Source organism: Poecilia reticulata, chromosome 23, assembly GCF_904066995.2.
Source record: "Poecilia reticulata chromosome 23, P_reticulata-male-v2, whole genome shotgun sequence".
Lineage (NCBI taxonomy): Eukaryota > Metazoa > Chordata > Actinopteri > Cyprinodontiformes > Poeciliidae > Poecilia > Poecilia reticulata.
The window spans coordinates 11,444,524-11,460,810 of NC_088852.1; the positions used below are offsets into that span (position 1 = coordinate 11,444,524).

A 16,287-nucleotide genomic window follows, 5' to 3' on the forward strand; every position below is an offset into this window, starting at 1 on the left:
TACATGAAATGTTGGGTGAATAAATGGATTGCAAAGACAGAAGGTATTTAGTGGCTGAGAGGCAGTGTGAAGAGTGAAAAAAGAGACAGCTGAGGGAATAAAATGATTTACCATGGCAATTACTAAAATACAATATCCTTCTCTTATTATGTTGCAAGAAATCTTTCCCATGTGTGGAAAGCTTGCAGATTACCTCCCAGTAACTGCCATTCAAATGCCTTTGTGTGGAGTGGTTATGTATTAATAAAATAATAATAATAAAAAAAAAGGCTCCCAAAAACTTTACCTCAAAATAATAAAAACTCCTGACACTTTAGCCTGCTACGCATTAAAGTTATATACAGTGATTAAATTTTTAAAGTTTTTGCCATGAGCACCTCGCTGGCGTACACTATGAAGCCAAATCATTTATGACAGCTTAGATAAATATTAATGCACATGCCCCTGCATTTGCACATGCCACAATCAATCTAAGGTGGCTGCAACAAACTGGGAGAAAGGGGAGGAGAGCAGGGAGAGAGATGGAAGACATTCTGCTCGGTTTGACCACAGGGTGGCCTTCTGGGTCTAAAGGTGGAAGGAAGAAGGGAGGAGTGGAGGAAGCGTGTGGGAGAGGAGAGAAAAGGGAAAAAGAGAATAATGCTTCCGCTTCATGCTAAATGTAGGATCTGATGTGGAGCTCTACCTGTAAGCTGGCGTTTAGCGCCGTTCCGTAGCCAAGACTGGAGGGAAGGTTCTTCACGAGAGATGGACTTCTGAGGGGAAAAAAACAACAAAAAAAACCAAACTCATACATAAATGTTGATAATGCAATGCTTGATCTCGTCTTTGTAACACAGTTTGTGGTGCCTTGCAGAGAGATTCATATGCCCTGACTGCGTAATTTTAGGGAAATGACACACTGTAATATAATAGTCGAACTTTGCAAACTATTTAAATTAACCCACATTTTCTTTGCAGTTTCACATGTTTATATCGCAAACTCTAGTTTCGAAAATATCCACAAACTGTCACACTGCGACATCATTGGGGTTTTGTCAAACGTAAATGTAATTGTTTTACATTTCTTTCTTAAAATAAGAAGCTGAAAGGTGTGGCATCCAAATGTAATCAAACCCATTTACTCAGAAACCCTGAAATAAAACACTGAGGAATGTCTGGATGAGTAATGCCCGATATTGTGTAATTTACAACTATATGGCATGCACTGAACTACATTGCATGCCATGGAATAATGTGGTTAGTTGAGACAAAAACTCAACTTGTTTTGTTCCTTTTGTCAATTACGTTGTGGGCCACCCCATAAAATCGCTCATGTTACATTAAAGTCTGTGGCAATGTGTGAAAACCTTCAAGAGATGTTAGCACTAAGGTAAGTGGCACTACTCTTACCCTGTGATCTTCTGCGACCTGCGTTTCTGGTACTCCACCTCGTCCACCGTCCACACCGCCCCCTTCACGTTTTCGACGCGCACAAAGCACTTGTGAAGACTCAGGTTGTGGCGAACGGCATTCTGCAGAGAGAGAGAGACAGAGGGAAAAAAAAGACAAGCGCAGGTCAGGCAGGATGAGGTAAAACAAATCATATTCATTCATTTTCCATCATGAAGAAAAGGGAAAAAAAAGAAGGAGAAGGAGGCCTGGAAATTGATTTTTTTTTCTTTTACATTTTGAAGAAATTCTTAACATTCACGCACCATTGATTTAATTAGTAAAAATTGAGTGAGAGTGAATGCTCTTACAAGTCCTGCACACAGTACATATCAATCAGAGTAAGTAGGCTAAAAGGAGGTAATCAGCATAGCGAATGGCTTATGGTGGTGACAGAAGTGGTAATGCCGGCCTTGATAATGGTGATGTCAGTAACCCTTCCTGCTCCAGAAAAGCAGAGCTCTTAATGGACACATCGCTTTAAAGATGACAGTGCTGAAAGAAAAAAGAAACTGTCTCCTAGAAGGCCTCATATCATTGTGTGTGTATATATATATGTGTGTGTGTGTGTGTGTGTGTGTGTTGGAGAGAGGGTTAGACATCTAAGATGTCCAAATATTCTTCTTTCCGTTTCGAATTTGCCGTCTTGAAATTAAAAACGGCAGAATTTGTGCATGAATTAAAACAAGAGGAGGAAAAAAAAACTCTAGAAAGAAAATTATATGACCACATAAGCATGATTAAAGCATGCATCGGGCCCTACAAATAATAACCCCGGCTTTAATATCCCTGTCTCTTATATTTATCATCTCCCCTTAGCTTGGTGTGTACAGCTCTTTCTGCAAAAGAAAGGGATTCAAAAAAAAAAAAACCTCATAAGCAGATCTTGCATCTGACCTGAAAATCCCATGATTTGATTGATCTTAATGCCCATGGCTCTGAATATGATAATTTTAATATTAATGAGCAAATGAGCAGTTTTATTATGCATGCTATATAGTTAGAACTAATAAGCTTCTGGGTGAGAGAAAAGAGAGAGAAAGGGAAAGTGGGATAGGGTGGGGGGCAGATCCCTCTTTTGAGATGAGACGAAGCTGTGATATTAAACTACCTTTCATTTCTTTTTGCTCTCAATACTTAAAAAAAAAGAACACATTCACTCTGTTAATCAAATGAGAAGCCCATCGCTGATCATCCTGCTAATGCTTACAAAGGGAGTCGTGGAGCTGCAGATGTAAATAGATCACCTGGAGACGTTTTTAAAGTCACTGGAACAATGGGACTCGTTTTGGGGGGGAAACGACTGGTGGAACCGGTTTTAAACCAGCAGAGGCTCTGATGTTTCATACGGCAAAAGACATACCCTGTCAAAACAACCTTACACAGCAAAACGTGGTGCGCTACTGTACCTAACAAACTGGAAAAGTGCGCTGATCTCTACACATGGCCCCCCCTCCCCCTCCCTCTCGGATTGGCGATCACACACCCGTGTGCTTATTTGCATCCCAAATCCAAATTAATTCACTTTGCTAAATCTAGTGCCGCAACGCATCTTGCATGCTGATGAGTGGCTGTTGGGAGTTTTTCCCTCCAGTCCTCTCTGTGCAGCCACAAAGGCTAAAAGAAAGGAAAGGAAAAAAAAACAAACAGATGACACAGAAGGGGCCACAGGATGAAACGTTGAAGAATCTGGCTGGGCTTCCTTTATCAGCACGCAGACACACTCCTGGATGAAAACGCATTCTGCGGCATGCACATTTTTCACCATCTTTGTGCGGCCGGACAGGACCATAAAGTTGTAGCGACAGACATACAAATGGGGTCCTTTTGTGTAAGTAAATAAAGAGCGCTTCCCTCCATGACAGGCCTATTCTCACTTCCTGCCCCCCTTCCCAACCTCCCTGCTTCAGTTAACCCCTCTTCTTGGAGTTAGTTTATGCATTTGTGCGCCAGAGAGCTGGTTAACGGGCAAACCAGCCACCCTTCCTCACAATTAACCAGTGATATGCGAGAGAAAGTGGTTTCAGGACCAGGAGGAGGGGTGTATCTCTTAACAAAAGGTGCTGATGATGGAGTGGCTGCTGTATAATTAGGGCGTCAAAGCCCTCTCCTCTCTACACCGGGCCTCCGCTATTAATTGCACCAAATTAGAAAACGATACGTGGTGGGGGTATGTGGGGGGGATGATTCTTCCAGCTGTCATTTCTAAACAGAAAAGAAGCTGTGGTGGAAAAATAAATAAGAGGAAAAAAGAATGTAGGAGTGCTGAGGAGTAATTCAAGCCATTTTCACGTTTTGCACTCATAGGGAGCAAAGTGCAGAGCAGGATTACCTTCCAAGTTGCAGCGTTGCGCCGGAAGTACGCGAACGTACGCGTGAACCAGCTGTAGATTTCGTTAAGCGTTAGCTGCATGTCGGCGGAGTCCATAATAGCCTAAAATGACACCAAAACAACGATCATGCCGGGGCTCGGTGACAAAGCTATGAGAAGGTGAAGCAATTAATTCAAATCTAATCAGGCGAAAGTTAATTTATTTTCCACTCACCTGTCTTATGAGGGTTGCGTAAGTGAATGGCGGCCTGACATCTGCGTTCTTATAAAACTCGTAGTTTGGGGCAATCTCTGGAAAAATAAATACTGTGTCACCACCTGAAATAATTGGCAAATTTGATAACTTTAGGTGCTGAATTTGCTCAAGGTTTCATCAAATTAATACTGGGGAGGGGGTGAGGATGGGTGTGGGGAAAAGGGGGGGGGTTGGACAAAGAGGGTGGGGCGGGTTGAAAGGGAGGGCACATCAAATCAGCACTTTCCATGTCTAACAAAATGCATTTTTAATTAATCTCTCTCGTGAGAGACATTAAACGCTTATACATCCATATATGAGATCCGTGTAGTTAGTTAGGGTGAAGTTGAATAATTTATGCTTCTTCACACTAAACGCGTAAATATAAACATCAAAGACGGGTCGTTTAAAATGCAAAAGCTTAATACATGGGATGTCCTAATGTAATAAATATTGTATTTTTTCCACCATTATTTGAACTTAATTAACATTCATGCAATATTTATGCGCAGAGGAAGTTCTTGTCTGTTTACATTTAGAGTGATTAAATACAGGCTTACTTTTATAAACCTAACTGACTTCTCAAACACGCCTTTGTGATTGTGTACATCTGAGATGTGAGATGTGTGCGATTCTATTCGAACTATTAATTGCACTTAGCGTTGAGGCATGGCTGTAATTTTCCGTTTTGGCAGTAATTAAATTTTAAATTAAAACTCGGCTAAAATGAAACAAAAGTCAATTTTATTCCATTATTATGTTAAATAACTGCGGGGCCTTGCAAAAAAAATACTTTTACCGTCGAACTTTTGCACATTTTTGTCATGTTACAACCAAACATCACCTTGACCAGCTTCCCCATCGATACTAAAGAGAAGCATCCCTGTAGCATAAAGCTGCTACCACCGTGTTTTAAATGTACTTTACAAAATTGGCCAAACCAAAGTATTAAATAATTGTGAAGTAGAAGGTTTTTATTGAGGGGTACCAGTGTAAAGAGGGTAGATTACAAATAAATGTAATTCACTGATTTTGTAGTATTTTTGATGGTTTAGAGAAAAGTGGCTGTACAAAATAATAACTCAGAAGTGGTGACTAGAAATGAGAAAGAAACGTTTACTGGTAAAAAAAATAAATAATAAAAAAAATGCAAACCATTCATATTCCTGTCACTTTATAATCACACATAACTTTATGTTAGTCTATCACAGTGGTCCCCAAACTATGGCCCGCGGGCCGGATCCGGCCTGCCTCCACATTTGGTCCGGCCCCCTGAACAATACCAGAGAGCATTCAGATTTTTTTTCATATGCCGTATTTTCCGGACTATAAGCCGCTACTTTTTTCCTAAGCTTTGAACCATGTGGCTTATATGTGGATTTTTCTTCAACCACCAGGGGGCTCTTTAGCAGAACGTGAATCATAGGAAGTCAAAATTGGAAATAAAAGAAGAAAGCGCCCATAAAATGGAATTAGGTTTTAATAGGGAATTGAAATTTGAGAATGTTGTTGATCAGTTAAATAGCATTGAGGGGAAAAAGAAGATTTTTTGTTTTTTAAATAATACTGGAATCATTATGAGAATTTGACGTATAGATGTTAGGATCTAATAGATGGCAGTAGTGCAACAATAATGGATGCAAGCTGCCGTTGAAATTTAAAGAAGAAGAAGAAGGCGGCGGTGCCCATTTTCATTTAGCACATGCTAGTAGCAGACACGAAGGATCAGCACTTTTACTGTTACAGTTACCGTTCTGAATCTACTGTAATCAGTTCAGTTAAATCTAATCTTGGCAACTTTTTCTTTTTCAACCGTAATAAATGTGATATTCAATTGACCTGTTATTACTCAAATTTTGGGTGTCCGTCCCCCTCTGCTGCATCGTTGTGGAAAACCTAGAGCAGCAGAAATATCTGCGGTGCGGATAATATGTGCATGTTTACTGGTTTAAAAAAAAAAACTTTGGGGTTGCAGCTTATAGTCCAGTCTGGCTTATAGTCCGGAAAATGCGGTATTTATTTCATAAATAGTGTTATTTCCTGGATTTTTTCTGCAAAGAACCTAGAGAGGGTTATTTGATTGTGCTTTCTGGAAAACAATAAATTTTTACATTTAGGCACTCCTGCAATCGTCACACTTTTTTTGTTACAAACTGACTCCGGCCCTCCACCAGAGAAGAGAAAAGTTATGTGGCCCTCACAGGAAAAGGTTTGGGGACCCCTGGTCTATCACATGAAATCCCAGTGACATATATAGAAAGTTTTGGATGTAACATGACAAGAAGTGGGAAACTTCAAGTTTAAGATCGCGCAAAACACATCCTAGTTACCAGTTTGATCTGAGTGAAGTGGTGCTGTGTAGAGTGCTGAGTAGTTGGTCCTACCCGACGACAAAGGCATGGAGTATTTGTCTGAGTGGCGCCTGCGCATGGCTCCCATGCTGGGGACGTTGGCTCCTCCCAGTACGGACGGCACCTGGGGCATTGCCGCCATGGGTGTGATGGGGGCTGTGGGCGTGGTGGGGGTCTGAGGTAAGTTCGGGGGCGACGTTGAGGGCAGGTTCTTCGACATGGTGACGCTCGACACCAAGTTGAGCTGCGGCGGGGGAGAAAACGAAACGCGAGTCATGACTCATGATGTGGGAAAGAGACACACACACACACACACATGAATGTGGGTGAAAGGGGGAGGCGGAAGGCATCGTTTTGTGGTTTCCCTGACAGATTTGAGCGTCTGCGCCGCTCCTCTCTAACACAGCTGTGTTTCCACTAACAAGGCTCGTGGAGAGGAGCCAGCCCATCTCCACTAATTACAACCACCAAATTGTGTCATAAGAATTCTAATTAGAGCACGCTGTTCAAGATTATCCAACGATCAGCCTCCATGTTATCCCAGCCCCATCTCTCTTTATCTCTCTATTTATCACACTCTGCCTCTCTCTCTCCCTCCCCGGCTATCTCACCGCACTACAAACACTCATCGTTCTTAAGCAGCGAAGAAACGAGCCCCCAAACACAGGTTATCTCTCCCTTGTGAAATGACGGGTGCAAGTTTCTTGATATTGACAGATACCTTTTGGAAATCTGAATGATTTTGGCACTTAAATGCCCGTTAAAATGAACAGTTGGCTAAGTATTCAGTAGCGCCTTTGAAAAGGTATTCAGATGTTTTTATTTTTATGTAGTTTTCAAAGTCTTTGAAACCTCTCATTTAATCAAAGTGTAAATACATCTAAAGTCTATAAAAAAGTGCAGGAATGATGTGCATGGGAGAGAAAACGGACACCCTGAACACGTGACAGTGGCGGCAGAGTGCTGTGGGATTGAGATCCTCACCTTTCACTTTTATTTGCATCCCAATATACAAACATGTGGATGTAATTTGACACAGTTCAATAGTTAAGAAGACATTTGCTAGGCATTAGTACCATTATATTGAGTTTGAGACTTTAGTAAAAGTTAAAAAATATCTCAATGTGTGCTGAAGATAAATAATAAACTTAGGCAATGACAAGTCCTCTAGGTTGTTTTCTTATGCTTAGGTTGCAAAATGCAGTCTGGGATTAGGTTTAGATCTTAATTGATTAATACAATAGTGTTAAAAGTTTGAAGCTGATAAAAAAAAACACTTCTCCATGGCCAGGTCTCACTGACTTTACTAGGCTCATTCCCACCGACAGCAACATTCCTGACTGCTTTGATGTGAGGATTTAGAGAGTTGCCTCCTGGTCAGAATATCCCACAAACCCTGAGGTCATAGAATACTGATGGCAAAAGGATTTGCCGCACATGAAAAGAGGGTATAATTCTATTAAAAGCATCGCTTGATAGCTTGGCAGTTTAAATTTACTGCCGCACCAACGCTCGCATTGACGGAACTTTAAATCAACAACTTTTTTTATTACAAAAAGGAGAGTCTTAAAAGCCCTAACTCAAAGTGACTTCCAGTGCAGAAGGAAGTTTAGAAAGTCAAAGTTCTTTCCCATGAGAAGCAAATCCGCATGGACGGGCTAGATGGCCACTGTGGACATAAACACTCTCTTCTGTGAGTCTTTGTCTCTTCCGCCGCGAGTGATGATCGCGGTAGCCGTCCGGCTTGTCCGCCGCTTCTGTACTTGCTTCCCAAATCTCATATGAGAGGCTCTAACCGACTGGAAAATTCCTCGCTGACCTTTTAGTCCCTGCGCTAATTTAGCTGGAATGGTAATGACGTCGTTACATATTCAAACCAAATTGCCTTAATTGTGAGCCTGCGAGTGGAATGCGTCCACAGTGAGATCTCCGAATTGAAGGCGACTTGAAAGATGGGAAGCAGTGTGGGAGCCAAAGGCTCTGGGAGATGGAGAGGAAGCAAAGCACAAAAAAAAAAGGAGAAAGCATCCGTGGTCATTTGCTGCTAGTGTTGAAAAATATGATAATATGTCAAGGTAGAGAGATTCTGGCAATGGAGAGGCGTACTAATGAGCTAATTCTGTCATGGGCAAAGAGAGTTTACACTCTGTACCTGGTTTATCCGATGACAGTGCATTGTCAAAGTAGCGCAACGCAAAATAGCACAAGTGAAGTGTGGCATGCATTTGTGTTCAGCCTTCCAGAAATGGGCCTCTGGAGAAGTTAAACCCACGTCTCACAAGATGCAGATCATTTGGGTGACGTTTACATCTAGAGACTACCCATTGATTTTGGCAAAAATAGGAAGATTAAATTGGAAAATGTTCGTAAACTACTTTGAAGTGTTGTCACAGTTGGATTTAGTTCTGGACTTGGACTAGGCCAGTCTACAACATCAAAGATTGATCGAAATCCAGCTTTTTGATGTCTCAAACTGGCTTTCGTCTAATCAGAGCACTTTCCTCCAGATGATAAACATAATGTTGGTTTCTTTTGTTCACTCTTCTATAAGAGAAGAAAAGCAGAGATGCTATGACATCTGTGGATCCCTGAAGCTCCTCCAAATCATTTAGGGCTTCTTTTCTAATTGACCCTTTACATTTATGCACCAATAGTAGTGCCTCTTCTACATTATATCCAATTACAACAAACTGGAATGTGTTTTAATACCTTTGCAAAGCACAAACATACATAACACCTATGCTATTGCTATTCCAACATCCCCAAAACAAATCTTTATCTTGTCAGACTTTAAAAAGTAGGGAGGTCTTAGAAAAGAAAAGAAAAAAAACTAATCTAATGACTTAACTGTTCGTTTAGGAATTCTGTCTGAATTACCCCCACCATCAAATGCAATTAGCTGCTCTTTCATGTGAGCTTTATGTAATGCAATACTTCATTAGCATCATTCATTCATATTCGGGCACGGATTAGAAGCTGAAAATTTCTTTATTGGACGAGCTGGCGCCAAGCTGCTGTAGTTTTAAAGATGATGAAAAAAAGTGCTACACAGACAGAGAGTAAAAGAAGGGGACTCGGAATAATAAAAAGGGTTTGATTTCTGGTGGAATTATAGAATAATTATGCTATCTTGTGATCGTCTACATTCTATGATGAGAGGTGATTGGGAAAATGATTCAATTGAACGTAGGCACTTACTTACTGAGCAGCATTAAAACGCTAACAATGTTTTGATGTCTCATATTTCTAAACTCCTAAAATTGAGGGGGTGGGAAGAGGGTGCAGTGTTTGCCAAAATGTATAATCGGGATATGAAATTCAAATATCGCTTGAATAAGACGCTTTTCGTAAGCGTTTCATTTAGGAGAAAGGGGAAAAGGGCCCAGACTGAAATCCCTTTTTCTTTTTTATTCTCCTGCGGTCAATTTTAGCTTCATGTCAACATCCCGCAGTCTCCGACACTGAGCTGTTATTTTCTGCTGTTTGTTGTCAAAATGACACATCTTCTCTCCTCTCATTCCACTTCTGAGCGCTTCTTCGGCCACCGAGCCAAACAATCATCGGTGGCCAACAGGTTGTTTTGCCCTATTATAGCTATCACAAAGAAATTACTCCCGCCGTTTTAGCCGAGGACTCCGTCGCTCCGCCATCTAATACACTCCCAAACTCTATTGTCCTCTCACAATGCACAAAAAAGCGATAAGGAGCACATGTAACTGTGTATTACAAATCCCATTCGCCTCTCTTTCATCTTCTGCCGCCCGCTTAAACTGTTCATTTTCAGCGATCGGAGGCGAGCGTGTTTACGGGAGGCAGAGCAATATGCACTCACTGGTTTGGGAGATGACTTGGGCTCTGAGGGCCGCATGTGCAAGTGGGTCATCATTGCCTGAAGACGCTCACGTTCTTTAGAAAGCTGTTAAGAAAGAAGGAGAGGAGAGAGTGCATTAGGGTGGATTAAAGAGGAAAGGAAAGAAGGAGGGGAGGAGGGAAGGAGGGAAAAAAGGGGAGAACAGAGCCAGGTCAGGCAAAACAAATAGCATTTCATCTTTTTGTCAATATCCGAATTTAGGTCAGTGCAGGCTTTGACAGTAACAAGGTGGTTGGCTCATAAATTAGGTGGTCCTGAGCGTCTGTTCAAAGTCCTGTGGACACAGTTAGGGGGATGGAGCGCAGCCAGCAGCTGCCGAGAGGTGAAGGGGTCTCCCAAACAGGGTGCCAGGCGGCCCCGCCTCCCTGGTCCAGTTAGTGGCCCCAGCCGGTGCTCATCATCAATCTAATTCACCTGGAGTGACAGGGACCGGACCTTGTGAAAGGCGGAAAACGTCCCGCCCCTTAATAACACACACACACACACACAGAGCTGGGCCTCATTACAAGTGATGGGTCTGGTGGTGAAAAGAAACAGAGATGATGGGGCTACAGAGTGGAGGAGCAAAAGAGAACAAGACCGACAATGTAATCACGCAGGGAGGGCAAAATGTTGCCAATAAAGACATTTCAAATTGAGTGAAAAGTTCTTTAGTTTGATGACTTTCAAAGAAAATTGAGTGACCAAAGTGCTCAACATATGTTCTTAAAATCTTAGAGATTAATTCAAATTCTGATGAACTAGAAGAGTCCAGTATGTCTCATGAAATGCACTACATGATGCTATGTTGTCAAAAAGCAGTTGGACAAAGTACTGTAGCAGCAATCATGCCACTGGTGATTCTACAAAATCAACTTCTTCTGCTTTTGATGGAATAAAACATTTACGTTAAAGGCAATTTTTTTCCAACTTTTTGCGTGATATTGCAGTACTGCAATAAAACGAGAATTTATTTAACTTTTTTTATTATTATTATTAGACATCTTTGCCAAGGGTGCCGAAACATTTGTTTGCCTCTGTCTTTATTTGTTTCTAAAGGCAGAGCAGCGCTCGTCTGCAGTGCTGAGTAATAATGTCACTCAATCAGCGCTCTCATTATCTATCCAACATGACTTCTTAATAAGGTCACGCTCCACCTACTGAAAATAGTTCCCTCCTTTTGAGCTTTCTTCAGGTGCAAAGTGCAGTTAATTAACACAGCAGACTGGGAGAGATGCGCTCGCTATTAATTGGAAAGAAAAAGAAGGAGGAAGAAAAAAAAAAAACGGAAGCAGCAGAGAAAATAAAGCATGAGCTTAATTCAATTAAAACAGCCATAATGGCTTTCGTTGTAAGGCCCGAGGATTCCTTTGTTTAGTGGCTTTGTTGAATTCAGCAGGTCCTGCTTGTCTGGAAGTATTAAGCAAACCACAATGTGGCCTTTTCTCCTACTTGTGCAAGTTTCACAAAATAAAGTTTTGACTGCTGGAGTCATGGCGACAATAACGTAAAAAAAAAAAAAATACAACCGTTCGAATTTACTCCATTGAGACGTTATTACTAGCTTAAAAAAAAAAAAGAAAAAAAGAAACTTACTTGTATTTCAAGTTGCTGTACGACTTGCATCTGGACTCTACACTGGGCTGTGCTTCTGTCATCGAGGGCGTGCTCACTGTTTAGGTGCCTGAAAGGACAAAGAGACAGCCATATTGTAATTTCACACTGATATATTAAAAAAAGATTGTACAGATGCTTGCAAAATGTTGTTTGCAGTCTATTCGGGTATTGCCCTGTATTTTACTTTCGTCCATCAGATATTCAACTCTGACCATCAAGAAAAGTATCCCCACAGCATCTTTCTGCCTCCACCGTATTTCACAGTTATAATATGCTCAGGGTGGCATGTACTTTCAGTTTTCCACCACACATTGTTTGCAGTCATCTCATATAGTTTTTAGGATGTTGTTTTGTAACCTAATCTTGCTTTTGTAATGCTGTTTGTTCACAATTACACAAATTAAGTGACCTCTGAAGCGTATTGCATGGGCAGGATTTTAATTAGGAGTATGAAAACAAAAGGAGGTAATAAAAAAATAAACACATCATGCTTTTCCCATGTTTTTAATTAAAACAACATCTTTGAAAACCTTTCTTTCCACCTTTCACCACTGAAGGTTTTGGTCGAAACCTGAAAAACGTGAAAATGTTCAAGGGGTTTGCGGAATTGTTTTAAGGTTTTGCGTGGCACAGCTGCGAGAACTCAGTTTACCTAGATGAAAATTGTGGTGGATTATAATTACAGTATCAACTTTTGTTTTTATGATAATTTCCATACAGCGACAATTAACTATAGGATCCCAGTTAAAACCCATTGTTCCCATTTGAAATGAAGTAATTAGCAGTAACATGATTGTGTGAGGCACCATTTTTAACATGACAATAGGTCTGTGCCAGTTTAGGTGATGGTTGTGGTGGTGGTGGTAGAACGGGCTTAGGGGGGCTTCAGTGACACCCTGAGAGCTGCTTTCTTCTAAGAATAAAACGTGCTGGCCCAGCAGAATGGTTTTGTCCCCCTAATTTATTGAAAACAATACACACAATTTAACACCGGCAACATTTGACACACAAAGGCGGCTCTTCACTTGAAGGTGCATTATCGTGCCACAGACATATTAAACGTATCTGGTGTGTTCGCCTCATTAGAAGGAAAAAAGGCGGCCAGACAGCCATAACAGTCAATGAAGGTTTTTGTCTCGATTGGATTTCATCTGTAGGACACACACACACACACACACTCACAAAAAAACCCAACTCAACCATTAAGATAGACCTCTATTCCAGACACACGTACGCGGTAGCGCAAATATGTGGTGGAAAAAGTGTTCCTAAAGTGTTGTGATGCTGGGTAATGAGCCTCTATCTAAATGATCATTGGAGACAAACTCACAAAGCAAAGCTTTGAGGAGACATGCTTATGAAATGCCAGAGCTGCCACTTTATCTGCAGTAATTATAGGTTAGCTTGCAGACCCTTCAATGATCATTTACAGCACAGCCTCCAGTGCATTAGAGGGAGTACAAAATCTCTTCCTCTCTGGCATTCGCTTTATCTGAAAACACACGCTTGCTTACATTATCGCAAACACACACTTCCAGCACATATTCTTCTCCGCTCCCCCACCCGCCCCACGCAACCACATCTCTTCTTGTTTATCTGCAAAGCGCAAAAAACAAGACAACTCATTGAGCTGCTTTCTCTTGGCCTGTCAATCAGAAGCCGAGCAGAACATTTGTAATCACAATAGTCCTGTACCTTTCAATTAACACTGAACACGCTTAAAAACCGTTTCATCTCGTCCCTGCCTTTGCTTTGCCTAACCATTTCAGGTTTTAATGCTCTGAAATGTTTCATTATAAATCAAGAATGAGGTGGTATAAAAAAATACAAGCAGATGTAGTGAGAGAAGTGCATGAGGGACAGGACTGGTGGATTTCCACCAGCTCTGTGCCTAATTGCTGTTTCAGAACACGCATGCAAAAAAAAGGGGGGGGGGTAAGTGGGGGGCATTTCATTAATCATTTAATCACGTCCCTCGCAGGATGAGGGAACTAATGTTGCAAATACCCTTTTCATTTCACTGCCCATAATGCTATCTTATGCACTTGATGTATGGTGTGTGTCATGAATTACAGCTGCTTCAAAAGCACAGAGATGGCTGCTCGCCGTCCCTGAAGATACCTCATTACAAAACAAGGAAAAAAAAAAGAGAGAAAAAAAAAGATGTGCAAAAATCTTTATCGAGTCTACGTCTCATCCGCGAGCAGCTACGTTTCAGTTAAGCGTGCACGCGTTTGTGTGCGCGAGGCCTCACGGCGGTCCTGCAGACAGTTAGGGCTTCGTACATTCAATTTCACTGCTGGCCAGTTAGCAAGGCGATTACAGGAAGATTACAACGTGCGTTTATAAAATATTCAAATGGCAGCATGTTCTGCTGAGCATTAATAATGCCAAACAAAGACAGAAATGAAGGAGAAGGGGGTGGGCAGAGACACACAGGACAGGAAGAAAAGAACATGACAAAAGAAAATCTAAGGTAGTGAAATGAGGAAGAAGAAGAAGAAGACCGCCTTAGGTTTCTAACCTGTCTGAACAACAAAAATGATTTTAATCACCATCTTTCACCTGGTTTTATTATTATTTATTTATTTTTTATTAACAACTGTGCCAACTGTGGTGTTCAGCTCCTTTACTCTGATGGCCTTAAGTAACCTCACCTTGATAATGGTGATTATAAACAATTTTAGGATTTTAAGCAATGATTTCAAAAGAAAACAAGAAAGAAGGGAAACAAATATTTCTAACAGAAAAAAAAGGAAAAAGAAAAAAATCTGAAAAGTGTGGTGTGCTTTTTTAATAGCCTCTTACTACAAAAATAAACCACCTCTTTATTTGCCTTACTTATAGCCTGATATGAAAAAGCATTATCCTTTAATAAACCATCTATTTGAGATAGTTGCAGCTAAAATTAAATAGCAAGAAGTAAAACATTTATTCTAACTATGAAGAAAACAAGATGGTCCCCTCCCCCCATCATCAGGCATAAATAATGGAAAACTGGAGAGAAAAGATGGCCAAGGCAGAGACTTCTTAACACATGACACTAAATATTAAAACAAAAAGATGTAAAAATAGACACTGAGGGAGACACAGCTGTTGTTTTTAAACCCTAAAAACAATCCTTTGCTTTATTAGGACCTGCAGTTTGTCTTAAAGAGAACAGAACAAAAGATTTTGAAGGATTTTTTTTTCCTCCCATAGCTGAAAGCATGAATATGTATAGCCCATCAATGTCCACTAAGGGCCCAATAATAAATCTATTCAAGCCAGTATATATAGACTGTACACTTGTGCTAATTGTTTGTGTGTATCATCAGGGGCTACAAAGGCCCAGCAGAGAAAGTTGAGCTGTCTCTACACGACACACTAACACTGATTCAGCAGCACACCTCTAAATAAGTGCATTAAAACAAAGCATGTTTACACGTGGTCTCTTTCATGGAGGCTGTCACCATTTGGTGGTGGTGTCCTGCCTTTTAAAGGTCTTTGTAGGGTGGAGCAAAGCTTCACCATGTAGTGGCTGGGAAAACCCACTAGAGCCTCAACAATGTGCATATGTGTACATTATATAAAGACAAAGACATTTGGCTGCTGCCTTGTGGGTTTAATTAGTAGCGGGTTACAAACATCAGCGTTCAGGTTAGCGGCTGAGCTTGCCATTTTAACACAGAGCCTGGCTTGCTGCCACTAATAAGGAGAGCAGAACGGTGACAGAACACTGGCAGAGCTGGTTGGGGGGTTGTTACTATCGGTTTGTGTAAAAGTGAAAATATAACCTATAAGAAGTAACATTATTGTATATATAAAATGCCTTCAGAAATGTATGAGTGCCTTTCACAAAAGCTTCCCAGAATGGGAACTTTTTCCCATTCTGTCATAATACAAAAGGTGCACACTGCAAAAAAACACACACAAAAAAATTTCACTAAGTAGTTTTGGTCTAGTTTCTAGCGGAAATATCTTAGGAGATTTGAAAAAAAGACAAAACTAGCTTACAAGTAACATCGCAGCAAGATTTACGAGCTTGCTTTAAGTCAATATAAAAAGTCCTAGTTCCGTCAGCAGATTATTTCACTTATAACAAGACTGTTTCCCATGTAAAATGATCTGCCAATGGAAGTGGTAATTTTTTACTTTTTTATATATCTTGTTGAAAAGTTACTTTTAAGTAAGTTTTTTTTTTTCCAAGCATAATAAGACACTTGCACTATAAACTAAAGCAGTAATAACCAAGACTTTGTGTTTTTGGACTTTGGGAATAAGAAAAAAAATTATAATTTGATGACAATATTATTAATGAAAACAGCTGTGGAAATAGAATTTGTATTAAATACACATTTTCCTCAATTGTTTCCTTTTATCTGTACATCAGACACTGTGACTTTCAGCATCTTGGAAACAATAATGGGTTGATGAGTATTGCAGCAGGGAGGCTGCAAACAATTAATGCATTTTGCCAAAGCGTCTTTGA

At 40.6% G+C, this 16,287-nt stretch overlaps 1 protein-coding gene across 8 annotated transcripts in view; it reads right to left on the minus strand.

Moving 5' to 3' along the window:
* Positions 1–16,287, minus strand: part of foxp2 (forkhead box P2) — a 115,729-nt gene that overhangs the window by 11,429 nt on the left and 88,013 nt on the right. For 6 of the 8 annotated variants that reach the window (XM_008401036.3, XM_008401043.3, XM_081604277.1 and 3 more), the window contains 7 exons: positions 11,796–11,883; positions 10,182–10,265; positions 6,383–6,593; positions 3,978–4,081; positions 3,764–3,865; positions 1,393–1,514; positions 686–755 (listed from right to left, as the gene is read on the minus strand). In XM_008401036.3, coding sequence (XP_008399258.1) covers positions 686–755; positions 1,393–1,514; positions 3,764–3,865; positions 3,978–4,081; positions 6,383–6,593; positions 10,182–10,265; positions 11,796–11,883 — 781 coding nt within the window. The remainder of the gene's footprint in view (positions 1–685; positions 756–1,392; positions 1,515–3,763; positions 3,866–3,977; positions 4,082–6,382; positions 6,594–10,181; positions 10,266–11,795; positions 11,884–16,287) is intronic. The other 2 variants (XM_008401042.3, XM_017302847.2) reach the window with 1 other exon arrangement.